This window comes from Carya illinoinensis, chromosome 1 (assembly GCF_018687715.1).
Source record: "Carya illinoinensis cultivar Pawnee chromosome 1, C.illinoinensisPawnee_v1, whole genome shotgun sequence".
In the NCBI taxonomy this organism is placed as follows: domain Eukaryota; kingdom Viridiplantae; phylum Streptophyta; class Magnoliopsida; order Fagales; family Juglandaceae; genus Carya; species Carya illinoinensis.
In genome coordinates this window covers 10,565,542-10,593,286 of record NC_056752.1, presented here as the reverse complement: position 1 = coordinate 10,593,286, position 27,745 = coordinate 10,565,542, and the positions used below count along the sequence as shown (strand labels likewise).

At 34.6% G+C, this 27,745-nt stretch overlaps 2 protein-coding genes across 3 annotated transcripts; one reads left to right on the top strand and one right to left on the bottom strand.

Annotated features, from left to right (window-relative positions):
* The first annotated feature begins 3,618 nt into the window (after positions 1–3,618).
* LOC122310230 (probable E3 ubiquitin-protein ligase RHB1A) lies at positions 3,619–12,743 on the top strand. Of its 2 annotated transcripts, XM_043124112.1 has the most exons (6): positions 3,619–3,912; positions 4,324–4,373; positions 5,256–5,373; positions 10,937–11,309; positions 11,457–11,566; positions 12,161–12,743. In XM_043124112.1, exons 3-6 carry the CDS (start codon positions 5,311–5,313, stop codon positions 12,188–12,190), a joined length of 576 nt encoding a protein of 191 aa, XP_042980046.1. In that variant the 5' UTR covers positions 3,619–3,912; positions 4,324–4,373; positions 5,256–5,310; the 3' UTR covers positions 12,191–12,743. The 2 variants fall into 2 exon arrangements, with proteins under 2 accessions (XP_042980046.1, XP_042980047.1); XM_043124113.1 differs by lacking the exon at positions 4,324–4,373 and having other exon boundaries at positions 3,620–3,912.
* A 1,095-nt stretch (positions 12,744–13,838) lies between these two features.
* On the bottom strand, positions 13,839–18,120 carry LOC122305827 (protein DETOXIFICATION 35-like). Its single transcript, XM_043118370.1, has 8 exons — positions 17,775–18,120; positions 17,017–17,480; positions 16,020–16,645; positions 15,316–15,372; positions 14,986–15,224; positions 14,685–14,803; positions 14,197–14,283; positions 13,839–14,042 (listed from the first exon to the last, which is right to left on the bottom strand). Exons 1-8 carry the CDS (start codon positions 18,118–18,120, stop codon positions 13,977–13,979), a joined length of 2,004 nt encoding a protein of 667 aa, XP_042974304.1. The 3' UTR covers positions 13,839–13,976.
* Between the last annotated feature and the right edge of the window lie 9,625 nt (positions 18,121–27,745).

Here is a 27,745-nt window from a genome sequence, read left to right as displayed (position 1 = left end):
TAAGATTTGATTTTTGAAATTCTTGGAGATGTTTTGATTTAAGGTCAAAACTTGTGATTCAAGTGCTTGAATCTTTTTACAAAAAAGTTTGGTGTTAATTATTAACTTTTTCTAAATGGATGTTTTAAGTATGGTTTTGAACTTAGAATTGGAAGATGTTTGTTGTAAAATTTTGGTTTAAGCATGAGTTTTGAAGTTGGAAGGAATTGCAACAAAAATCAAGGGAAATGGCCTATGGATGTTTCGGCCATAGTGTGTTTTTCATAGTTGTGTTTTGTTTTAAATTTTTCTGAGTTGATATTTAAGTTTAGAACAAAATTTACATGAGGAATGTAAATTTTGGAAACTTTTGGAATTAGTATACAAAATCCTTAAGTTATGGGTAAAACGGTCATTTTCCCATATGTAGAGAGTAAAATGAAAATTTTACTCTTTAAGTTAGTATTTTCCATATTTCAAATTATTAGTGATTTAGTTCTAACTTTTAGAATCACTAATTACAGTTCCTCGTGATCGCACTTGAAGTTTTATAAGAAACGCGGAGATCGAAGTAAGTTAGCTTTTAACTTACTATCAGTCTACTGTGTATGTGTGCTAAGTAAAGGAACTACAGTGTATGTATGTGTGTTATCATATATGTCATGCCATGCCAAGTTATCACTTAATTGTCTATTATACAGAATTTATTCTGTCATCAATTTTTTTATCTGTTACATAATATATTCTGTTATGTATTACTGTACATGATAAGTACGTCATGCTAAGTATGCCATCTATTACATGTATGTCAAGTCATATAATATTCACTATTGCAAGTATGTCATGTTAAATATGTTGTCTATTATATGTTATGCCATGTTACGAAATGTTTCTATCTCAAGTTAGTCATGTATTCTAAGTTATGTTCAAGTCACGTTATGTTACGTCAGAATTTCAGTCCTTTCGTATTCCAGTCACATTTCATCTTGAGTACATTATGATGTGTAGAATACATGAGGCCACAACAACTGTGGAGTATGTATTTAACTAAAATTGTGATGCGTAAAATATATGGGGCCACAACAACTGTGGAGTATGTATTTAACTACAATTGTGATGCGTAAAATACATGGGGCCACAACAACTGTGGAGTATGTATTTTTCATGTTAAGTCAAGTTTGTGTAGAATACATGGGGCCACAACAACTGTGGAGTATGTATTTTTAATGTTAAGTCAAGTTTGTGTAGAATACATGGGGCCACAACAACTGTGGAGTATGTATTTACACGTAGAATACATGGAGCCACAACAACTGTGGAGTATGTATTTTTCATGTTAATTCAAGTTTCAGAGCAAGTTCATGCTAAGTCAAGTTCAGTTCATGATTCAATTTAAGCTATGTCAATTATGCTACGTTGTACGCTAAGTTATGCTTTAATTACTTATGAATTTGATTATGCATTTATGCTTTTACTGTCATACATGCATCATTAGTCTGTATGAAAGTTTTTTGTTAACTTGCTGAGATTTGTAATCAAATCTCACTGTGGTAGTCCCAACTACCATTCCCCCCGAATGGTAGATCTTGTTACAGGACCTGAAGGAGGATCAGGAGCTGACCAACTAGACACAGTCGACTGAACGACGGTGCGTCGTTAATGTTAATATAGTAGTTAAATTACTACTTGTACGATGGAGTTGCATCTCCAGTACTATTGGATCATAACTATTTAGGAATAGTGTTGTGATCTTAGTTATTCAATGGATCTTTATGTATGAAGTATGTTTTCAGTATTGAGATATTTTCAGTTTGGTGCATAGTATTGCTAAAGAAAAAAATTATCCGCTGCGAATATTGCATAATGTTAGATGCATATTAGGATTATTGCATCTTATATGTCATGAACGGGGGCAGGTAACCTTGTGTTGCATGTCTCGACGCTTCAAATGTCCGTCTGATCCCAAACAGAATTTGGGGGCGTCACAATAACTCTCACTTATAATGAAAGAATACTGTGATTACATCTTAACACCTGAAAGTTACACATTCAAAAGAAAAACAACCAAACCTAAGTATCCAAGCTAAACTAGAGATACCTAAAAGTTCTATATTGTACATAAATAAATAAAAAAAAAAATACCAAACCTATAACCAAATCTGTTTGACTGATATTTCTGAAAATAGACGTTCTAGACAGATAAAAATAAACCAGATGGGATAAAAAGGGAAGAAAAGAAAACAAACTTGTAATCAAACTCGTTATTACTGGCGAAGGATGTGTAAACCAGCTTTATCCATCAGAACAACTCCAAGAATGTCTTTTGGTAGCTTATGAGTGTCCCAAAGAAAGCATCCTTACCACTAAAATCCAATTTGGCAAGTATGTGGCTACATGATTCGTTTCTCAAAAAGGGTAGGAAATTAGTATTACCAATGAGCTCATCATCGTTTTAGCCTATTTCTAGTAATCATGACACCTCCAGAGGATAGGCCCACCTTTTTCTGACCATTGAGCCTCAAGTTTAGAATCATTTTCTATTTATATTTATCTGTGCACAAATGATCAATCCATTTGATAATGCTCAAACATTTGCACTATTATTTGAACTAATGTCGTAATGTTTGGTAAAAGCACATATCATATGACCCATCGAATCTTTAAGGATGCCTCCTTCTCTGCTTCTTCCTAGGTTTCCGATTCTACTTCCATCCACATTCAGTTTCGTAAAGTTCTAAATAAGCCACATATATTGCAGAACTTGAAATTCTTTTTAGCTTACAGCCATTGTTCATAAGTCGAGGAGTTGTAAGATAGCATTATCTGAAATCTTGATGAACTTTTTATTTGTTTTGGTGTAAAGGACTTGAGGTAGGAAATGCTTAATTTTTTTGCAAACTTGATCCCTTGAATCCACAGACCCCCCCCATGCGGGCTCTACATCGAAAATTCTAGAGAAACCAACTGACAATAGACGGTAAAATACCGATCACCACATTAATTGATATGAGAAACTACATTGATCTTAATCACTTAAATAAATTATAAAAAAAGCTATTTTAAAATGCATTACAACAGTGAATGCACTGATTTTAAATCTAATATTATAAATTTTTTATATGAAAAAAAAAAGAACCTTTGTGCTAAAGGCCTTGTACAATCACGACTTCCCTTCTATATTCTGTCAAATTAATTAAAAAGAACTTGTAAAGTTGTATTAAATTATAAGATTTGAGAGTCGAACATATGTGGTCTTCTCTCATTTGTCTTGTTTCTCAACCGTGGTAGACCGGCCGGAGAACATATGTACGTAGTAATACGATCGAGGATGAAGCTACCGAGCAGTAAAATGTCATGAACATTTTAGGATGTTATTCATGAAATATATATATATATATATATAAATTATGCAAACTGAGCTAAATAATAGAAAATAATTGAGATGAACTCTTCAGACGATGAATTTTGTTTTTTTGTTTTTTTGTTACCCGTTGAAGGCATGAAACAGATAGACCGAGAACTGACAAACAGGCTAGTCATCATCTTCTTCAAAATAGTGTCATTCCCTAAGATTGATAGAGCCAAATAATTACGTGAAAGAAACTCAAGATGATGAGAAACCAAATATGGTGGAAAGTGGGTTCATGGTTCATTCTTAGAATTATTCCCTTTAATTCTTGACGTCCCCTTTTTACCTAGAGATAAAGGAGTACTAAGTACAGTACAAATAAAAATAAAGTATTTATTAAAAGAAAATAGTCAAGTTGTATCCCCGTCGGCTGTTTGAGAGAGATACGAGTCATACGAGTGGAGCGCAAACAGTGCAACAGTGCATAAGAATACAAAAACGAAAGACGTAAAAGAGTTTCCGAACCTTTCTACAACTTCTCTAAGCCCTATTCGAGTTCTGCAAGAATCTCTCATTTTCTAGTGGTAAGCTTTGCAGCTAATATCTTTGTTAGTTTTGGAATTCGTTAGTTTGATCTATTTGGATTGGTGTTTTTCCGTGCACATCCGTTAATTTCTTTCTCTGTCTCCCTGTGGCCAACATTCTATCTGGCTTTTATTGTTATCTTTTTGCGGAACAAACTGAACATGATGGAGGGTCTGGGGTTTGGCAGTTTCCAATTTTCGGAATGATGTACTAGCTTGTTATGTAGTTTTTTAAAGTTTATAATATAATTTGAGTTATGTTTTTTCTCCGTAGCTTTTCTTATTAAAAAAATATCGTTTTTTCTCTGTTGCTGTATCTGAATTTAGTTCAAATAAATTTATTCTATTTGTCACTTGTCTTCCTGGTTTTTTTTTTTAACCCTCAACTTATTACACTGATAACGAATTTAGGTGGATTGCAACTAATTTGGGTAGATTGGTGCAGGAAGAACTGCAGACAAGTATGTGACTCTTCGGATGTCATCAGGCTCTGAAAGTGAAATTGTTTTTTTATCAAATCGTTTGCATATGTACACACTTGCATGATATGTTGAACTTGAAAATATGTTGCCATGGGATCCATTTGGGACGAGGAAGGGTTGTGGAAATGCTAAAAGTCCTTGTGCCAATTCATATGCTAGTGATTTGTACATGACAAGTATGGTGTATCATATGCATCAAATTTCCCCATTTTGTGCTTTAGATCAGATAAATATGAACTCGGATGATGCCATTTGGGTTTTAATATGCTTGTAAAGCAGAATTTTGTATTTAGATTGTTCATGGTAGCTGCAAAGGTCCCTCAGAATGGTAGTCGAAGGTGCAGTTGGTAATGTTTGCAACATGCAGAAGGGAGGTATAGAGTTGTATGTTTAGCTATCACGCTTGATTAGCAAGCCTAGTTACAATTTTATTTATATAAACTTGCCGACTTTCCAGGTTGTTGATTGATGGGTGTTTGTCATCAGCTAATCAATTTATCTTCACTTTGCAGTTCTGAATTTGGGTTATAAATTATAATCAATGTAATCAACATACCCTTTTGTATGCCATGATGCTAGTCATCCTAAACATTGGCAAACTAGTTTTGGTGTGTCTTCAGTATTGGCTTACAATTTCTTGTTGATTGGATCTGGATCCTTCATCAAGTTTATGGCTAGCTTAATCCTGATATTTGTCCACTTTTTTTGGCCTTGTTTCCTACCTACATTCCATTGCCCATCTTTTGTTTTTGCATCTTTGCCATGGATTGTAATTCTTTCTTTAGCCAAATTTTCTCTTGGAGTAACATTTATTTACTTTGGATCTGTGGGATTTGGTTACCATATGATGCCAAATAACAGAATCGTTGCACCAATCAATGGTAGTTTTGGGTGGATAACAGAAATAACTTCAGGGATGGGAGGTTGCTGCTGTTCTTCCAGAAAAGCTCATCTGCATGGAACACCAGTCTATTACTATGTCAGAAAAATCTCTCTCTAACTTTACAAGACTGGCATTATTCTTGTTTTGTGCTCCTTTTTCTTTTTGCTTGACTTGCTATTGGTGTAGCATATATTGCAGCTGCTCTATCTATTGCCCCCACTCATCATTTGCTGCTATCGGTGTTGCTTGTTTGTGTTATTACAAGATTTGTATGAAATAAAGCTAAGATGGAAATCAACTTGTGATATCGTAGAATCTCTTCTGGTTTCTCTTTATTTTTACCTAATCTGTGGAAATTTATTCCTTCTTGAATACATTTTTATTTATCCTGATTTTTTAAGATACTTTAATCAGATACAATTTTTAATCAGAGAAATTCTGAAGCTTATATAGCTAATTAAGGGTTCATGAAACAATTCTGGTTTACCACAATGACTCTCTTCAGGGTGTTGTATCTTTTTTCATAAATTGGGGATGGGATATATATCTGCCATAGAATTTGAGCAATTCCTTTCTTATTACCACCATTCTTTGCACCCAAAGCCCTGCTAGAGTCTGATTTCAGCTGGCTTTTAGAACTGCAAACCCCTATTTGATCAGGAAAGTTATGATCACTGTCATGCTGGATTTCAGAAAAGTTTATGATCAGACTGCCGTTTTTCTACATTTTTATTGTCCAGTTAAATAATCCCCTTTGCAGTCCAACTACATTGCAATCATGCAAGGGTGGCCTCCTTGCCAACTTCACATTGGCGCTATGAACCAACTCACATCTGATAACTGCTGGATTTTCCACCGAGTTACTTGCTTACCATAGATATTAGTCTTACTTCCTCTACTGAGTTACCTGCTCACCTTAGATATTAATCTTTCATCCTCCACCGCATCACCGTCCTTGATTCCATCCATTTCCCACCTGAAATCTGAATCCATCCTAAATGGTGGCCTGATTTCAGTGCTGGTTGGAAAGCTAATCTGAGATGCAAATCCTTTGCCCTTTCTGAAAGGAGTGGGATCAACTCCCCGTTGTATTTGGATCCATTTTGATTTTCTTTGTGTGTTGTATTTTAAAAGTTCAGAGTGTGACTAGTTTCTGTTGCTGCAATTTGCTTTTGGGAATGCAGTTGAGTAGGATACTTGGGCTTCGAGCTTGTTGAACAGTAAGAGTGCATGTCCATTTACAGGGATATAAGCTGATTTTCTGTACCAAGCATAAAGTATTTAGAAAGCCTATATGTTACATTTGGAAGGTTAGATTTTGGGAGGAGGATTTGGATTTGGATTTAGATTTAGATTTAGATTTGAACCAAATTTTAAACTTGAATTTCAAATTAAAATAAAAAGAAAGAAGTTTAAAATTATGGCATTGATTTGAAATTCAAACCCAAATTCTTCTTTCGAAACACAACGACAAAATTGTTTTGCAATCCTAATATAAAACGATTGTTGGGAGGTGGTGAAAGAGGATTTCATGAAGGTTTTTTCACGGATTTTTCTCTTTTGGGAAGTCTGAGAAGAGTTTTAATTCTTCATTCATTGCACTTGTTCCCAAAAAGGTTGGTGCAATGGAGGTGAAGGATTTTCGTCCTATTAATCTTGTGAGTGGAATGTACAAGATAATTTCAAAAGTTCTTGCTAATAAGATGAGCTTAGTCATGGATAGAATCATTTCTAAGTCTCAAAATGCATTTGTAAGGGAAGACAAATATTGGATTTAGTCTTTATTGCTAACAAATGCTTGGACAGCAGGAGTAAGTCAGGAGTTATGGGTATTTTTTGTAAATTAGAAATGGAGAAGGCTTATGAACATGTTAATTGGGAATTCCTATTTTACTTGTTGAGGAGATGTGGTTTTGGAAAGAGATGGAGGTTGTGGATTAGGCATTGTATGTCAACGGTTTGATTCTTGGTTTTGGTGAATGGTGACCCCATGGGATTCTTCAACAGTTCACGGGGGTTGCGACAAGGCGATCCATTTTCACTCCTCTTATTTATTATTGTCATGGAGGCTCTTAGTAGAATGTTGTCGGCTTTAGTTGAGGGTGGTTTTTTCTCAGGCTACTCAGTGGGGGATGCTAACCATGGCTCTACCATTATTTCACATCTTTTATTTGTAGATGATACGCTATTATTTTGTGAGGCAAACCATGGTCATATCCATTCTTTAAGGGCTATCTTACTTTGCTTTGAACCTGTCTCCAGTTGGGGAGAGATGAAGGTTGTGGATTAGGCATTGTGTGCAACAGTTTGATTCTTGGTTTTGGTGAATGGTGACCCCGTGGAATTCTTCAACAGTTCGCGGGAGTTGCGATAAGGCAATCCACTATCACCCCTCTTATTTGTTATTGTCATGGAGGCTCTTGGTAGAATGTTGTCGAATTCAGTTGAGGATGGTTTTTTCTCAGATTACTTGATGGGGGATACTAACCATGGCTCTACCATTATTTTACATCTTTTGTTTGCAAATGATACATTGTTATTTTGTGAGGCAGACCAAGGTCATATCCAATCTTTGAGGGCTATCTTAGTTTGCTTTGAAGCTGTCTCCGGTTTAAAAGTGAATCTTTCTAAATCTGAGCTGGTTGCTATGGGTAACGTTCGCAACATAAGGGGTCTGGCCAACTTATTGGGTTGTGTTGTTTCTTTGCTGCCTATGAACTATCTTGGCCTTCCGCTAGGAGAATCATTCAAAGCCAAGATTATTTGGGATGAAGTGTTAGAGAAGATAGAGCGAAGGCCGGTTGGGTGGAAAAGGTTGTATTTTTCTAAAGGGGGTTGGATTACCTTAATAAAAGAGCACACTTTCAAACCTGCCCATATATTTCTTATCATTATTGCTTCTACCAGCTAGTGTTGCCTTACGGATTGAGAAGCTCCAATGAGAATTTCTATGGAGTGGACTCGGCAAGGAGTTTAAGTTTCATTTAGTTGGTTGGGACAAGGTGTGCTCCCTAGTGAGGGGTGGCGGGTTGGGGGTTCGCAATTTGAGGGTCTTCAACAAGGCTCTTTTAGGGAAATGGTTGTGGAGATATTATTATGAGAGGGAAGCATTATGGAAAGTATGGGAGTAAAGGGGAGAGAGAAGGGGGGGGGGGTTGGTGCTCTAATGAAGTTAGGGGGGCATATGGAGTGGGGTTATGGAAACATAGCTGGAAAGGTTGGGGGTCCTTCTCTAGCCACACTAGGCTGAATATGGGGAATGGTAATAGAATTAGTTTTTGCCATGATTTTTGGGTTGGAGATACGGCTTTTAAGGATGCTTATCCCTCTATTTTCAGAATTGCATAGGAACATGATGCTTTGGTGGCCGATTGGAGGGAAATTACTAATGGCTCATAGTAGTGGAATGTCAGTTTCGTTAGGAAGGCACATGAATGGGAAGTTGGGTCTTTGTTGAGTTCTTTAACTTGTTATACACCATTGGAGCTGATGATACCGTGGTGGATAAGTTTCTTTGGACTCCTTGCAAAGGAAACTTTTTTGTACTCTCTTTCTATGAGGTTCTCATGACTTGGGCTGTACATAAACCGTCCAAACCGGCCAAAAACCAATCAGACCGGCCGCCAGAGCACAGAACCAGCTGTAACCGGCAAGGAACCGGTATGCAAGCGACACAAAATGCTAGAACCCGATGTCGGCTGGTTTGGCGCCGGTTTGAATCCTTTAAAAACCGCTGAACTGGCCAACCCTTATATATATATATATTTTAAATATATGTTAAATAAAACAGCGCCGTTTCACTTAAATGAGTGAAATGACATCATTTTCCTCATGATATTTGTTTAAAAAAAAAAAAAATGAAACGATGCCGTTTGGAAGTAGGTTAATTAAACATCCCCCCCCCCCCCCCCCCCCCCCTCCTTCATCTTCCCGTCATCTTCTTCCTTAGGTTTTCCGCAGGTTTTAGGGTTTCACAACTTTCACTTTCATTTGCTTCCTCAGGTCTTCTTCCCGCAACTCCGCTCCTCTCTTCCTTCACAAAAGACGCCAATGGTAGACCAAAGACCACACCGATGTACATCGAGATTGATATGATCAGTTTTCTCTCCCCAATCGACCGGTTTCGGCCAGTTCTGAGCTTTCATGGAAGACGTCGGTGGGGTCTCGGTTTTCCACTGAAACCGACGCCGAACCCATTGGTGTACAACCCTACTCATTACTCAAGCTGCTATTCACTTTCCTTGGAAGAGCATTTGGAGGAGTAAAGTGCCACTTAAGGCTGCTTTTTTTTGTTTGGACTGCATCCTTAGGAAAGATCCTGACCATTGATAAAATAAGGAAACATGGGTTTATCCTTATTGATTGGTGTTGTATGTGCAAAAGCATTGGATCATTTACTTCTACATTGTGAATTTGCAAGGGCCTCATGGAATTAATTTTTGAACAAAATGGGATTAGCGTGGGTTCTGTCGAGGAGGGTGGTTGACCTACTAGCTAGCTGGAGAGGGATCAAGGGATACTACAGATTGCAATTGTGTGGAAGTTGGCTCCCATTTGTCTATTGTGGTGCATTTGGTGGGAAAGGAATGACCAAAATTTTGAGGATCTAGAGCACTCTTTGGAAGAGTTTAAGAGTTTTTCTAGAAGACTTTATTTGTGTGGGCCATTGTTATAGACTCTAATGGTCTCAACTTTCATGATTTCCTTGTATTTGTATCTAGTTCCTAACTAGGTGTAATCTCATGTATACTTCCTATGTACTTGGACTATGTCTGTTTCAATATCAATAAAATATCTTCTTACTTGTAAAAAATATATATAAAACAGTTGACTAAGAAGATCTTTAACATGTTCCTTATGCAAGAACCTCTGTAGCAGAGTGCAGTATGCAGGCGGAATTTTATCTGTTAGTCTGTACTCCACATCATATTTCCCTCAAAATTCATATTTAATGCCTGCAAAAATAATAAAGAAACATGAGTTTAAAGTTCAGTGTTGAATCGAGCTTAGAAACAGGAAGCACAACAGTGTCATGCAAAATTTTGTGAATTTGGGAGAACAAAAGTACTTGAGAGGGTAACGCATGAATTGTTCGTCTCTACTGGCATTGTAAGCCAAAAACTAGCCTCTGGAAGCAGGGCTCGCTAATATCTTATCCCAACTCATCATTAGCTTGAAAATTGTAGTTAAAAAAATTATCTCAACCTGCATGATTACCTTTAGGATTTTTGTGATCAGAATAAGGGTAAGGCAAAAAAGTGAGCTTGCAATTGTGACAGTTATTGATTTCCAAGATTTTGATGTTGTGAGAGATAAGTTGTCATATTGAAAGTGGCAAGATTTTGTATTGCTGGCAGGAAACATACTCTGAACATTATATTTATGCAGTGGTAATAATTAGCTATCTTAATTGTTGGCTTCTTCCTTCTTGATTTATGATGGACTTGCATGGATCTTTCCTTGTTTTTCTTGTGGAAATAAGCTGATATATTGAGTTTGTATTTTGCCACCCAGTTTTGGAAATCCTTTTATCCGTCAACAAGACAATAGGGAGGTTGGAGTATAAATGTTTTATGGCTTGTTTTGCTGAAATTGATAAATGAGAATCATTTTTTAATATAAATATACCAGTTTTGAAAAGTTTAGTTCTTTTCTGCAGTGTCCACCTTCTTTGGAAGAGCATGAATCCCTGACATCTCATGATGGCACAGCCTCTACACTGTTAGGTGGATTCCTGGTTGATTTGGGTCTAGACGCATCAACCCCTGACACTTACCAACCGCCTCCTGCACCTTTGCCATATGATTTGATCTTGGGATGTTCACGATCTACTGATTCTGACTCTGTTGGAGAAACAATTATTGGAAGTAGCTTTGGAACTTTGACTACATGTGAAGAACTTGAGGAATCGGACTGTAAAGCTCAAGCCAATTCTTTGGATTTCTCGCCGAGAAAAGTAGAAGTTCCAAATTTGAATGAACTTAATATATCTGTAGCAGAGGAAGAGGATGAGTGTCCTATTTGCCTTGAAGGTGCATTACCATGGAACTGGTGTTTCTATTCACTGTATAACCTTTTTTGAGTTTGCTTGTTGCAGGAAGTATAATCAAGTCTTTTCTGCATTGTTGTATTAATTTAGAGATCATAGCTAATGTTTAAACTCTCTCCTACAAATGCAGAGTATGATTCTGAGAATCCAAATACTATAACGAGATGTGAACACCACTTTCACCTCTCATGCATTCTTGAATGGATGGAACGAAGTAATGCCTGCCCTATATGTGATCAGGTATCACGTTTTCCCTTTGGAAATATATGCAGTGGTTAATATTTCAATCTCTTATTGACTAGAATACAGCCAGGATTGTGGTTTTCCTCTAGATAGTGCCTTTCTTATTCCTCAAGTCAACATGTATGCCCACTTCAACATGGGGGACCTATGTTTGGGGCCAACAATGCGGCCATGGCCCCTTTAAAATCTGAAGATTTATTAAACATCTTCTTTGCAATGGGTAAACTGATGGCCACCTGACTATATTTTATCATTTTTATTTTGATCCCGCATTCAATTTTGTCTGTCTCAAACTGCAAGGACTAGCCAGATTATTTAATGTTGTAAACTAATAAAATAAACCTATGAAGTGCTAAAACAATTATCTTTCCTTATCTTCCTATTAGAAAGATTAATACTTCTCTTAAAAATATATTCGTTCAAGTAATCTTGTTTCTTTATGATGATGATCTGACTGATAATGTTCAATTAACAATGAGTGTTGGTAATTGGTGACTGGATGAACCAGACTGCTACTAATTGTTGAGTAACTAGATTTATTTGGGTCTTTAGGTGTCATTGTTGAACTGTTTACTTGTCTTATTGTAACAGGAAATGACTTTTGATGATACCTGTACTTAGTTTCTCTCATTCTCTTTCATGATGGAAGCTTCTTTACCGTTTGCAACCAAAGGTTCCCAGCTCAGTGGTTGTAGATGCGTATCAATCATTTGTTTATAGCTGATCATTCAGTTATGGCCCACAGATTTATTTCTAGTTTGGTGGCTGAGTTTTTCCAATTCCATTGTTCCTGTGGTATAATTGGATCAAAGAAATGAAGTTATCATACATTCACACCAGTGAAAATTGTGCATTGCTTATTCATCTCTTCCTCATTGAATAAACCTGGATTGTCAGTTGTCAGATTTGCAGGATAATAGGAATTTAGATTTGAACAAGGCTCCTTAAGGCAAAATCCCTGCTGTGTGGCATATTAATTTGCAAGATTTCTCTTTATTGTACAGATCATACGGCCTATCATTGTTGTGTACATAGATCTGTTTTCACCCATTGGACTGGTCTTGTAAAGTCTTTTCATTTTCATTTTGGATGAGTTTCAATTGGTGACTGATTGGAAGTGTATGGAATGATCAATTGGAGTTTAAGTTTATCCACTATTTGCAGCTTTAGCTTCCAAAACATTCATGCCACCTTTCTTGAAATGTGAATATGTTGGAAATGTAAAAGTTCTTTGATCTTTGTCATCGAGAAATTTTTGACTTAACCTTATAACCTTGGACATTTTAATTCTGATTCTTCAAATTTAGAGTAACAGGCATGCTGCTTTCCTGGCTGTAATACATTTTTTTACGGGTTACCCCGGTAGATTTTAATTTTCCCATTATTTGCTCGGCTTTGAATGGATAAAGAAGGTGATATTACTACCGATAAATAAAACTTAAAACGACCCCATCTGGGTGTCACACCAAAAGGTAAAAGATGGAGGTCCTATAAGGATGTAGATGCATGTAATCCACTCTAAATTCCACCATTATATTCTATATAACTAGAATTCCTTTGATCAAACTGTATCATGTCTGTGATGACAAATAAAAATCCTTTTAGTAGGCACTCATATTCTTCAATCAGCAATGTTATTTTTTATTCTGGGGAAGCATTGAAGTTGTTATAAATGATCTGGCTGCAGTATGGTGCACATTGTCTTTTTATTTTTCTGTTCAGCTTTTATGCAATTAGTAGCAGGATAATGGTGTCATTAGAACTGCTAGCAGGAAAGTTTCCAGCCTGGTTATTTTACAGAGTTAGCACAAAAAATAATTCAAAGACATGGTTTATTGTTAAAGTTCATGCCCAACACTGTTATTTATCATTTAATCATCTCTTGATATGGAATCAAAAGATTGGAATACTATTTATTATTTTTATTTACATTTAATGTCATATCATAAGATGATGAAAAGATGATTAAATGGATGATGAATAGCATTTAAATACTAGAAACGCCAATAGGTTAGTATATGCTTTCTTGTGTCCCTACAAAAAGCACTTCTCTTGCACTCTTGAGTTCTTTTCTATTATATTAGTATTAGTTAGCAGTCCCAGCTCTGTGGATTGAGAAAAAAATGGGTTCAATAGGAAGAGGATTGTAACATGAGAAAGGAGGTGAACATGTTTCATATAATACAACATGGATTTCCGGCAAGGCAATGCAATGCAATGGATAATTAGTCATCGGTATTTTTGTTTCTAGGTATAGAAATACTTTTGATTGGCTCAAAACATCTCTACAGGCCCTTTTTAATGAAATATTGTCCTAGAAGTAACACAAATCTACAATAAATACTCACTATATTGGCATTTATAAGCATATTCGATTTGTATATGGATCAAAGACAACACCAGAGTTTTAAATGTCAAATTGATGTTCATCTTGTCCACTCCACCTCCTCATTCGTCCTACTGCTAGTTCTACCTGCAATTCCCAATATTCAAACGATTCAAGGCAGAGGAAGTATAGATATTTCATTGCTTGTATAGTTAGATTGTGCAAAAATTTAAATCTATAAGCATTCTATATTCCATATACTTCAACAGTCTTAGAGCAAGTGAAATATAACCATTCTCACCTCCTTGTTCCAGTTGGTTTTAAAAAGGATAATCAAGAGGATCAGCGTCTGCAAGAATGTCCCAAAAATCATGCCAGACCAGATTCCCTGCAGCAATAATGCTCACTTTTTTTTTAACTCAACTTCCAAGAAGGAAAAAGAAAGAAGTGGATTTAGATTTTATGTATTTGTGGAAGCCAGTAAAGCATGGATGAAGAAATTATAACTACATGGTTTGGTTTGCTTCTTTACTCTTAAAATTTATGGCTTCTTGAATATATGCTGGGCTGGTTTTGATTCAAAAATGAGATGAGATAATTTTAGATGAAAGATGAAAGTTGAATAAAATATTATTATTATTGTTTTGAAATTTGAAAAAGTTGAATTGTTTATTATATTTTAGGTGAGAATTTATTAAAGTTGCAATGACGATATAAGATAAAATGAGATGAAATGTTTTTTTCAAGTACAAACGAGGTTTTACTCAATGACAAGTACTGATACTTTACCTTCACCCCTAATTTAGCTTTATACCCTAGAAGAAAGCCAATGGGGAGACCTATAATGTAATAACAAATCAAGTTTATATAGGCCACTAAAGCTTGCCAACCTCCTCCGACAGCAATGCCTGCAGAAACATATAGCACGAGTCATGCATCAAATGATTAAAAAATTATTTATAATTTTTTTACTTGTCTGCCTATCATTTAATATCACGTCACATCAGAGGACAATGAATAATATTTTTCTTTGCTGTGCTAGACAACATTTGGACGCGTGATTATGTATCCTGTTAGGTATATGTTTTACCTGATACAACTGGTTGAACACTGTTAAGTAGCATGGTTATACCAAGAAGGTATGCTAAACTAGAAACAGCTCTCTGCATCTCTTTGCTGTCCGTAAAGATTACAGCAACACGGTCTCTGGAAACCCAAACAAGGGTTGCGAAGAAAATCCCAATGAGGAGAGATTCAATGACTGTGACAATGACTGAGTATTTTGCTGCTTTAGGGTGTCCAGATCCAAGCTCATTAGAGACCCTAACACTGGAAATGGATAAAAGAATAGGTAATTTAGGAGCCAAAGATGAAAACATAAAAAGATGTTGATCAATAGAAATGATTTTGTTTTTTCTACCTTATAGCTGCATTGACTCCAATAAACAGCATGCCTTCCCACCCATCCAGATTCATGCTGCAACATTAAAAATAGAACCGAAATCAGATTTGAGATTATTTACAGATATCAGAAAAGAGCATTAGAAAATATATTACCATAGCAAACACTGATATATATAAGTTCTATGCATGTGGAACTAGAAGAAGAGAAACTAATGAAACTAACAGAAATCCTATCTGCTTTTACTAAGAATGACGACATTTAAACACCCCTACTTCCAACATTGAGTTTCTCTTATAATTTATGCTATTTGTAAGTAGGTGGGTAAACATAGTACTTACCATGGGACACATTACAATGATAAAAAAGGAAAACTACAAATACATTTTTATGTTAGCCGATGCAGCAAGTTTCTACATCAATGGTATATTTGATGTGGACGGACACACCTGCAAATAGATTCTTTTCTTCTCTTATGTGTTCTGAATTCATTTCATGGGCATCAAGAGAACTGCTTCATAGCATAAGTGTTTCTCCATATGCAAATTAATGTCCTTTTTCAACTGCCTGCTGGTTTCCCATTATTATCCTTAATGTTTCTCAAGCTAATAACTGCAGTACTTCTGAAAGTTTCATAGACATGTTCCAATTGACACTGCATCTTTTGAGAGTGGTTTATTATTTTAAGTTGAGCTGTACATTCAAATTACTGTTCATCTCACCAGATTGAAAGGGAGCCAACTGCAATAACAGGATCCTCCAGGTGTCCAGTGAGAACAGTTATGGTCATGAAATACCAGATCTCTAGGCAAAGCATCACAGCAGAAGCAATAGAGAGTCTCAAAAAGGGCCAAATGTCCTTGAAGGCCAACCACGACAACCCTTTCCACCCATCCTTGCACCAACCAACAATATAAACTGTCTGACTCACAGCAACACCCCATGCCGAGATGTCATAGGCCGCAGCAGCACCAGCAGTACCCCAACCAAACACTCTAATGAACAGATATAGGATCCCGACATGCACAACAAGAGTTCCGACACCAAGCCATGCCATAACCACGACTTTGCTCTGTGCCTGCAGGAACTTTTGTGTAGGAAAGTTTACCGCAAGTGAAAACATTTGAGGGATAGTCTGTATAGAGAATTTTCCAGCAAGTTCTGCAATCCCATGTTCCTGTCCGAGGAGTTTTAGGATTGGCGTTGCGAATATGTACAGGGGCATTAAGAAGAAGCAGGCGACAAATGAGATTATCCATGAACGTTGCATGTACACCCCTAGCATCTCCACTTGCCCTGCACCAAATGCCTGTCCACACAACGTCTCTAGTGCACTTGCCATGCCAAGCTGCGATTTCGTCTAATCAGCATGCATTGGTGAAACAACTTTTGGCCAAAATATTAAAATCTTATGCAATTAAAAGGGCTGTGAATAACATAACAAAATAAGGTTATAGCTTGTCTTCATTTTACATTGAGAAATTTTCCAATAAATACAGAAGAAAACTTGAAATTTTGCAAGATCCACCATGATTTTTTTCTGTTCTTAGATTCTTAGGACATGTATCCTTTTCGATGACCAAAATTGAGCTAGCACTTACAAGAAATAATGTCATTTGAACATTTAACCAAGATCTAGGACAAAACTAGTATGGCATAAGCATTTATACAACAAAAGAAGGCAAAAAAATTCTGCAGATAGATTTGGAAGAAGCTAACCAAGAAGCCAAAAGAGAAGTTGGCAATGACAGACAGAGAAAGGGCAACGGCGGAGAGCTCCGCATTTCCGAGATGTCCAACAAAAATGCTGGTAAAAGAGTTAATCCCATAATTGCAGAGGATGTTGAAAGCAATAGGGCCTGCAATTGCCCAGAGCTTTGTAGTCTCTGAAAAACATACATATTTTAGGTATGCAAAGTCTTTTACAGGAGAATAATCTCCAGCATTGGTCTCAATCAAGGTGGTAGGAGCATGGTGGAGGTCATGGGTTTCCGAGATTATGATACCATCTATCAATGGTAATGCAGTCGTTGACCCAGGTGATTGGGTAGGTGATGATGATCCAGCAGAGGATGAACTACTTCTTCCCTCTGCTTTGTGTCCCTCATTTCCCAGTTTTTTACCTATTTTTGCAGATAATATTGGATATATCAAGAAATATTTTTTTATCTTTCTGTTTTTGTTTTTCCATTAGACTTTTTGTTAAAAAAATATATATATCTAAGGGGTTCCTGTTTAATATTTCTTAGGAGCTAAAATTGAGGCTGGCCATGAAAGGAAATTAGCCACTTTAGAAGAGAGAGTTGACTTATTCTCCTCGAAATAAAAATAAAAAATAAATTAGTTTTCAGTTGTACATCAAATGAATAAGAAAAACTTTACTTACAACCGTACTAGGTAAACCCTGCCAAACGGGCTCCTCCGTGGCACGTTTTAAAACAGTGTCGTCACGGTTTTAATTCAATATTCAAACTTGCCTCGTTTCCGTGTTAATGCTTTTGAAAACTCTACTTTCTCTTCCCTCCATCTCCTACGAGACCTGACCAAGACTTTCTCTTCACTCCATCCCCTGCGAGACCCTCCCCTCTTCTCCATTCCTATTGTCTTCCCCAGGAAGCCAGAAGCCAGAAGCAGCCTTCCATCCCAATCGAAAACCATTCCCAGTTGAAGAAAGAACCCACAAACCCACGTTTCAGCCTCGTACCGAAGAACCACTAACGCACAAACCCACGAACAAGCCTCGAGCCCAAGAGCCACAAACCCGATTTCAAATCGACGAACCAGAGCCACGAAATCCCATTCTAGAATCCCGTTTTCCCACATAGCACCGATTAAAAAAACCCTAACCTCAAAAAATCGGGTTACTTTTCTCCTTTTTATGTCTTTTCATTTTGGTTTCCAACATTTCCCACTCTAAGATATGGAATCAACCCGAGCACGCCTGCATTTCATTTGGTAAATGATCTGAACCTTTGTTCAGTATGGTCGTTTACGTTTACGAACGTGTTTCACTATCCACATACTCATAGATTCGTAATGCAATTGAGTGGATTTTCTGCTCACATTTTGAATCTTTTTTTTCCCTACCAGATCTCATTGTTTCATTTTGTAAATCTATTTATTTGGCCAAATGAGATTGAAACGATAAGCTTTGTTGGAAACTCTCCAAGTGTGAAATGTCATTTGAACTTGCAACCACCCACCCATCTACCGAAAGTCTCTGGCAGCAAATATTGACCAAAGCTGCTGCACCAAAAGAAGCATTCCTCTTAGTCAAGAAGTGTGGGAGTTTTGTCCCCCATGGTTTCTCCTACAAAAGGAGATCATTTGCTGAAAATTAAAATTATCCTCACTGCGGTGAGAGATCAAAGCAGAGAGCTGGGTGAAATTTAGGTTCTGGGGAAACCCAGAACAGAGGGCCATTTTAAGAGATAGAGAGTTGTTTATGAGTGTTTGTAATTTTGTACAAACATATTGAAAATATTGAGTTTCCGCTTTAGTGGATGTAGGCAAGTTGCCGAACTACTTAAATATTGTCTCTCTTGTATGATTTTTTGGACAGGCTAGAGGCGCAACAATTGGTATCATAGTACCGATGACGAATCTCAACATTTCCACCATACAGATGAGTCCGGAATGATCCAAATAGTTTGTCAGCACTATTTGATCATCACAATTGAACTCCAAGAGTTGCAGATTATTTTGGGCTTGATTTACGCCAGTTGGAGTTCAATTGCGATGATCAAATAGTGTTGACAAACTATTTGGATCATTCCAGACTCATCTGTATGGTAAAAATGTTGAGATTCGCCATTGGTACTCTCGATCTGAACCGTCCAAGAGTTGCAGATCATTTTGGGCTTGATCTACGCCAGTTGGAGTTCAATTGCGATGATCAAATAATGCTGACAAGCTATTTGGATCATTCCGGACTCATCTGTATGGTGAGAATGTTGAAATTTGTCATTGGTATTTTCAATCTAAACCGTCCATAGTTGCAGATCATTTTGGGCTAGATCTACGTTAGTTGGAGTTCAATTGCGATGATCAAATAGTGCTGACAAACTATTTGGATCATTCTGGACTCATCTGTATGGTGGGAATGCTGGGATTCACCATCGGTACTTTCGATCTGAACCGTTCAAGAGTTGCAGATCATTTTGGGCTAGATCTATGCTAGTTGGAGTTCAATTGCAATGATCAAATAGTGCGATAATAAAAAATTTATATTCTTATTCATGAGCATGAAATGTTTAAGATGAATGATGATAAATTTATTTCTAGTATGTACACTCGTTTGACTAACATTATAAATATCTTGACAGCTCTTAACAAAGTTTATTCCAAGGTAGAGATAGTAAGAAAAATTCTCAACTTTCTACCAAAACGCTGGGAATCAAAAGTGACAGCGATTCTTAAAGATAGAGACCTCAAGAAGCTCGAAGTGAATAAACTCATTGGGTCACTTATCATCCATAAGTACACATTGAAAAGAGGAAAAGAAGAAGGAAAGCAAAAAAAGAGCTTGACACTTAAAGTTATTCCTCATGAAAGTGAAAGTGATGAAGATGAGGAAAATAACGACAAAAATGAAGAAGTTGCGATAATAACAAGAAGAATTCAGAGTTCTTAAAGGAAAATAAAACTCCTCTGAGAAAATCATTCAAAAAGTTTTTCAAGAAATATTCAGGTACAAATGACACTTTAATTTGTTGTAAATGCAATAAACCTGGTCATATCAATCCAGATTGTCCTCTACTAAAGAAAGATCGAAACAAGGGCAAAAAAGTAATGAAAGTTACATGGGATGATTCAAGTAGCTCAGATAGTGAAGTAAGCAATGGAGAATCAGCAAATCTTTGTCTTATGGCTAAAAATGACATTGAGGTAATAAATCTTGATAATATTGAAGATCCTTCATATGAAGAATTGTAAAATATTTTAGAAGAGATATATGAGGAACTTGAAAAATTAGGTATTAAGTATACTGCTTTGAAAAAGAAAACTTCTTATTCAACAAACGAAATTGATATTTTAATAAAAGAAAGCATCGTTTTGAAAGATGAAAATTTTGAGTTGAAGAAAAAGAAAACTGATTGAGAAAATATTGTTGAAAACTTTACGAATGGAAAAAGAAATTCTGAAAAACTTCTTGGTAGTCAAAGATGTGTTTTTGACAAGGCAGACTTAAGATATATGTCGAAACAAAAATACAAACCTTATAAAAAAATTTTTGATAATCCTTCTACATCAAAATTCAATATTCAAAATTCTTTTCATAAAAATAATTTTGTCAAAAAAAGATACTATTATAATCACTCAAGTTCTTCATATATGCCACATGCTATTTTTAATTTTTATAATAGAAATGGTCATAATTATCATGTTTGTCCTATTAGAAGAAAGTATACAATGACTATTAGGGCCATATGGGTACTTAAAAATCTTGTTATTCTAATACTAATAAATAAAGGACCCAAAGAATTTGGGTACCAAGAAAAATTATTTTAATTGTTTTTATAGGTATGCATAAAGTTCTCCATAAACAAAAACAAATGGTTTTTAGATAGTGGATGTTCAAGACACATGACGGAAGATAAGACTAAGTTCTTTAATCTTAAATCTAAATAAGAAGGACACGTGACATTTGGAGACAATTCGAAAGGAAAGATCGTGGAAATAGGTAAAATTGGTAATGAATCTTCTCTCATAATTGAAAATGTTCTACTTGTTGAAAGTCTAAAACATAATCTTTTGAACATAAGTTAATTATGTGATAAAAGATTTACAGTTACTTTTAAAATGGATAAGTGCATTATTTTGAATGATTATGGTTGTAATATTTGTTTTATTACTTTTAGAAACAACAATGTTTATACAATCGATTTTGAAGAAATTATTTCATAAGATGTTATTTGTTTTTCAACTCAAAATAAAACTAGTTGGCTATGACATAGAAGACTAGGTCATGCCAACATGAGACTTATTTCCAAACTTTCAAAAAATGATATTGTGAGAGGTTTACCAAAAATAAATTTTCTTAAAAATAAAATTTGTGATGCATACCAATTTGGTAAACAAACAAAAACTTCTTTTAAACTCAAGAAATATATTTTCACTACTAGACCATTGTAACTAATACACATGGATCTTTTTGGATCAAATAGAGTTGCAAATCTAGGAGGAAAATACTATGCATTTGTTATTGTTGATGATTTCTCTAGATATACTTGGGTCATCTTTCTTGCTTATAAAGATGAAGCATATAATGTCTTTACCAAGTTATGCAAGAAAATTCAAAATGAAAAGGGTTATACTATTTCAAGTATCCGAAATGATAGGGGAAAAGAGTTTGTTAATAAAAATATTGAAAAATTTTGTGATGAAAATTATTTTTTGCATAATTTTTCTGCTCCTCGAACTCCTCAACAAAATGGGATAATAGAGAGAAAAAATAGATCTCTTTAAGAGATGGCAAGAACAATGCTCAATGAGAACAACCTGCCTAATTTTTCTTGGGCCGAAGCGGTAAGTACTACATGTTATGTTATAAATAGAGTTATGCTAAAATCTAAGTTAGATAAAACCCCTATGAGTTTTGGATTAAGAAAAAACCCAACATTAATTACTTTCATGTATTTTGATGCAAATATTTTATTTTGAATGACAGGGATAATTTAAACAAGTTTGATGCAAAATCTGATGAACGTATTTTTTTCGGGTATTATACTTATAGTAAAGCTTATAGAGTATTCAATAAAAAGATTTTGACTGTACAATAATTTATGCATGTAGTATTTGATTAATCTAATTCTCTACTCTCCAAAAAATCTATTGATGAAGAAACAGGAGGTATAAATAATACGGAAAGTCTCAATCTCAACAAAGAGAATACAATAGAGGAAGTTCAACATGGAAACATCAGGAAAGATCATCAAAATTTAATACAAGATGCAACCAAACAGTAAAAATTTGTGAAAAATCATCCAGTGGAATAAATTTTAGGAGAACCTTCACAAGGTGTAAGTACTCGATCATCTCTTAGAAATATTTGCAATCATACTACTTTTCTATCTCATATTGAACAAAAAAATATTGATGAAATACTTCTTAATGAATCTTGAATCCTAGGTATGCAAGAAGAGTTTAATCAATTTGAAAGAAATAATGTTTAGACACTTGTTCCTAGACCCAAAAATCATACTATTATTGGAACAAAATGGGTTTTTAGAAACAAGAAAGATGAGTTCGGAGTCATTACTAGAAATAATGCTTGACTTGTAGTCCAAGGTTTCAATCAAGAAGAAGGAATCGATTATGATGAGACATATGCACCAGTCGCAAGATTAGAAGCTATTTGAATGCTACTTGCATATGTTTGTTATAAAGATTTCAAACTTTTTCAAATGGATGTTAAAAGTGCTAAATTTGATGAGGATAGGGTGAATTTTAAGACTTATTTTATAGATATAGCATAAAGAACAAGACAAGTTATCATCCAAGTCAAGGAGCAATGTGATTTTTTTTACCGATTGGTGAAAATGACATTTTGTTTAGAAACTTGGAGCCCTCAATCTCGTTTTTCAAAAACATCAGGCGATTTTTTCAAATCTCCAGCCACATTTGTCGGGTCACGGACGGATCCATTTTTTCAACTATCTACAGTTTCTACTAACGCATCGTTTTCTTCAGTCTATTTATTTGTTGCAAATCTTTTTTAATGATGCCAAAAGGGGGAGAAGTGTTAGACTAGAACATTAACATTATTTGAATTGATAAACTTGTTATATATGCTTGGAATTATATTTATACTTTTACTTGAAAACTAACGCACATTCTCAGGGGGAGCTTAAGTATTAATACATGTTTCAGGTTCTATCAAGTATTTGTCATTATAAAAAATGGGGAGATTGTTGAACCCAAGGTTTCAAATTTTGTGTAAGTATATATCTACATATGGATTTTGATGATAACAAATGAATTCAAAGAATAAAAGAGTCTCAAACTCAAGTTGTTTACACAATGGAATCAAGTACATCAAGGAAACAAGCATGAAAAAAAAGGGAACAAATTCATATTAAAATCATATAATAATGTTGTAAATCTCTTAAAAATTCAAAATTAGGATTAAGGTTCAAAATTAATATTTTATCATAAAACATTAAAATACATTTTTCACGTGTGCATAAATATTTTGAAAATTTTGAAAGATGATTAATTGTCATCTTTCACATGTGCATTACATGACTAAAGGTTTGAATTTTAAAAATATTAAAAATAATTGATTGTCATCTTTCACATGTGCATGTTTTATTTGAATATTTTGAAAAGTGGTTAATACTTTTTTTGACTTATGAAAAAGGTAGATGTTTTTGTTTGAAAAATTTAAAAAGTAAAGTGTACTCCTTTTATTATATGCAGAAAGTAAAAAGATTAGGTTTGAATTTTTTGAAAAATCAAGTGTGCTCCTTTTGTCATATGCCAAAAGTAAAATATTATATTTGAATTTTTGAAAAATGAATGATGTTGTCTTTGACAATTGAAAAGAAGAACATTTTATTTGAATTTTTTGAAAAAGTGAATGATGTTGTATTTGACATGTGAATCTTTTTAAATTTGAATATGAATCTCATATGCTTATAAATAGATCATTTGAGAGCTTCATATTTACAATATCAAGAGCATACAACATTCATTCAAAACTTTCATTCTCTCTTCTCTAAGTATTGAGTCTTAATTCTTGTTCATTTTGAGAGAGATATAGTTTGCGCTGTATTGTTCTTATTTCACTCATTGAGGAGTGTTTTCTGATAACCTACCCACTTTCAGCTCTTGTATCAGTAAAATGGTATGTATAACCCTTGTGTCTGTAGAAAGTGTTCTACATAGAGAATAGTTGAATCACCACGTATAAGGTGATTGCAAGTGTAGAGGATGTTCTACACGGATCTTTTGTAGCGGTGTTGTTCAAATGTATAATAGGTTTCTATCTCCACTTGAAGGAAGTTGTGTAACAGCCCGCTAGAAATTCAATTGTGAAATTTCTATTAACTTTAGGAACCTCGTGAAAACCCCATAAGTTTTCATGAATCCATTAATCGTATAGGCTTTTGTCTAACTATATAGTTAGTGTTATTATTTACTATGGTATCAGAAGTGTGTTTTTGATTATTGGAGATAGTTAGAAGTGTCAAAATGTATTATGGTTTGTGCCATTAGACTCGGTGGGTTATTTAAAGTCTTATGGCGCAATAACATTTTTTCATATTTTCGGACAAAACGTCTGTTCAAAACTATAGATATTATTGGATAAAAAGAAATATTTTGAGGTAATTTTCATAAATATTATTGGGTAAAAATATTTTGAGTTGATTTTTATAGATATTATTAGATAAAAATATCTTAAGTTGATTTTTTTGTAGATACTATTGGATAGAATATTATGAGATAATCTTTTATAGATATTTTGGGTAGGAGAAAACTACATTCAACTCTCAACTCTAACCTCATCTCTTCCATATCTCATCCATAAGTATCTCCAGCCACCTCTCCCCACGAAATTATCTTCATTTACACTTTCCAATAAAAGATTATCAAACACTTTCTCTCGGACAGCTTTTAGGAGTTCTTTTGCATGTCCATTTCGAAGCTGTTGTAAGTGTTTTATCATAAAGTCTCATTCATATAAGTTGTTCCTTTTTGAGTCTAGTTTACATGGATATCTTATTTGCCCCATTTGAAGATCATTTGGTTAGTCAAATATTGTGTAAACTATAGAAAGGTCATTCTGGAAGATAAACTGGAGAATATGTTATAGTTTGGAGTTTTTGACTAAGCTAATGGATAGATATTGGTCCGAAATTTTTATGGAGTATTGTTAACATGTATATGTGACTATTGATTGAGGATTTTTGCATGATTAAAGGTTTTGATGAAAGATTTTCTTAGATTTAGAAACTTAGAAACTGGAAGAAGAAAAACAGTTTCTGTTTTGAGAAAGTTTAACTCTTTGGTGATCTAAACCTATTCTAATGACTTTAATAATTTTATTGGAGGATCCTAAGTATCTTATATACATGTTATATTATTATTTTGAAGATATTTGATGTTAGTTTCAAAGATATGAAATTTTATGCAAAGAGATATTCAAATAAGCCAAAGTGTGGATATTCTTGGCTAAATTTATGTTTTGGTTAATTTCTAACCATGTGATCTTGAATTAGAAGCTTATATATGTTTTAGGACATCTTTTTAAACCATGTGATGGTTTAGTTTGAAGATCATATATTTATAAGTCATAGATCAAGAGATTTATCAAAACTAGTTGAGGAAAAAGTTTCTGTTTTTGGACTAAGTGTAAAACCAAAAACTCCAAATGTTATTTTGTGATTTTGGTGACTTTAGTTTGATGATTTAAAGCATGGTTGATGTTAGGATGATATTATGAATATGTTAGAAGTAAGATTTGATTTTTGAAATTCTTGGAGATGTTTTGATTTAAGGTCAAAACTTGTGATTCAAGTGCTTGGATCTTTTTACAAAAAAGTTTGGTGTTGATTATTAGCTTTTTCTAAATGGATGTTTTAAGTATGGTTTTGAACTTAGGATTGGAAGATGTTTGTTGCAAAATTTTGGTTTAAGCATGAGTTTTGAAGTTGAAAGGAATTGCAACAAAAAAAAAATCAAGGGTAATGGCCTATGGATGTTTCGGCCATAGTGTGTTTTTCATAGTTGTGTTTTGTTTTAAATTTTTCTGAGTTGATATTTAAGTTTAGGACAAAATTTACATGAGGAATGTAAATTTTGGAAACTTTTGGAGTTAGTATGCAAAATCCTTAAGTTATGGGTAAAACGGTCATTTTCCCACATGTAGAGAGTAAAATGAAAATTTTACTCTTTAAGTTAGTATTTTCCATATTTCAAATTATTAGTAATTTAGTTCTAACTTTTAGAATCACAATTACAGTTCCTCGTGATCGCACTTGAAGTTTTATAAGAAACGCGGAGATCGAGGTAAGTTAGCTTTTAACTTACTAGCAGTCTATTGTGTATGTGTGCTAAGTAAAGGAACTACAGTGTATGCATGTGTGTTATCATATATGTTATGCCATTCCAAGTTATCACGTAATTGTCTATTATACAGAATTTATTCTGTCATCAATTTTTATCTGTTACATAATATATTCTATTATGTATTACTACTGTACATTACAAGTACGTCATGCTAAGTATGTCATCTATTACATGTATGTCAACTCATGTAATATTCACTGTTGCAAGTATGTCATGTTAAATATGTTGTCTATTATATGTTATGCCATGTTACGAAATGTTTCTATCTCAAGTTGGTCATGTATTTCAAGTTATGTTCAAGTCACGTTATGTTACGTCAGGGTTTCAGTCCTTTCATATTCTAGTCACGTTTCATCTTGATTACTTATGTATGGGGTCACAGCAATTGTGGCGCATACACTACGTGAGACACGGCAATTGTGACACGTAGAATACATGGGGCCACAACAACTGTGGAGTATGTATTTAAGCATTTAAAGAATAAGTTTCCGTAGAATACATGGGGCCACAACAATTGTGGAGTATGTATTTACACGTAGAATACATGGGACTACAACAACTGTGAAGTATGTATTTTTCATATTAAGTCAAGTTTGTGTAGAATACATGGAGCCACAACAACTGTGGAGTATGTATTTACACGTAGAATACATGGGGCCATAACAATTGTGGAGTATATATTTTTCATGTTAAGTCAAATTTGTGTAGAATACATGGGGCCACAACAACTGTGGAGTATGTATTTACACGTAGAATACATGGGGCCACAACAACTGTGGAGTATGTATTTTTCATGTTAAGTCAAGTTTCAGATCAAGTTCATGTCAAGTCAAGTTCAGTTCATGTTTCAATTTAAGTTATATCAATTATGCTATGTTGTACACAAAGTTATGCTTTAATTACTTATGAATTTGATTATGCATTTATGCTTTTATTGTCATGCATGTATCATTAGCTTGTGTGGAAGTTTTTTGTTAACTTACTGAGATTTGTAATCAAATCTCACTTTGGTAGTCCCAACTACCATTCCCCCTGAATGGTAGATCTTGTTACAGGACTTGAAGGAGAATCAGGAGCTGATCAACTAGACACAGTTGACTAAGCGACGGTGCGACGTCAATGTTAATATAGTAGTTAACGTAAATTACTACTTGTATAATGGAGTTGCATCTTTAGTATTTTTTGGATCATAACCATTTTGGACTAGTGTTGTGATCTACTCAATGGGTCTTTATGTATGAAGTATGTTTTAAGCATTTGGGATATTTTCAATTTGGTGCATAGTATTGCTAAAGAAAAAAATTATCCGCTGCGAATATTGCATAATGTTAGATGCATGTTAGGAACATTGCATCTTATATGTCATGAACGGGGG

Bases quoted from the DNA above. Each gene is read 5' to 3' on its own strand.
- LOC122310230 (XM_043124112.1), top strand. From the start codon at position 5,311: ATGGGAGGTTGCTGCTGTTCTTCCAGAAAAGCTCATCTGCATGGAACA. The intron at 11,310-11,456 runs GTGCATTACCAT...CTACAAATGCAG, and splicing joins GTGTCCTATTTGCCTTGAAG to AGTATGATTCTGAGAATCCA. The intron at 11,567-12,160 runs GTATCACGTTTT...TTATTGTAACAG, and splicing joins CCTGCCCTATATGTGATCAG to GAAATGACTTTTGATGATAC.
- LOC122305827 (XM_043118370.1), bottom strand. From the start codon at position 18,120: ATGTGGGAAAACGGGATTCTAGAATGGGATTTCGTGGCTCTGGTTCGT. The intron at 16,646-17,016 runs GTTAGCTTCTTC...ACGAAATCGCAG, and splicing joins ACTTCTCTTTTGGCTTCTTG to CTTGGCATGGCAAGTGCACT. The intron at 14,284-14,684 runs GTAAAGTATCAG...TTATTGCTGCAG, and splicing joins AAGCTAAATTAGGGGTGAAG to GGAATCTGGTCTGGCATGAT.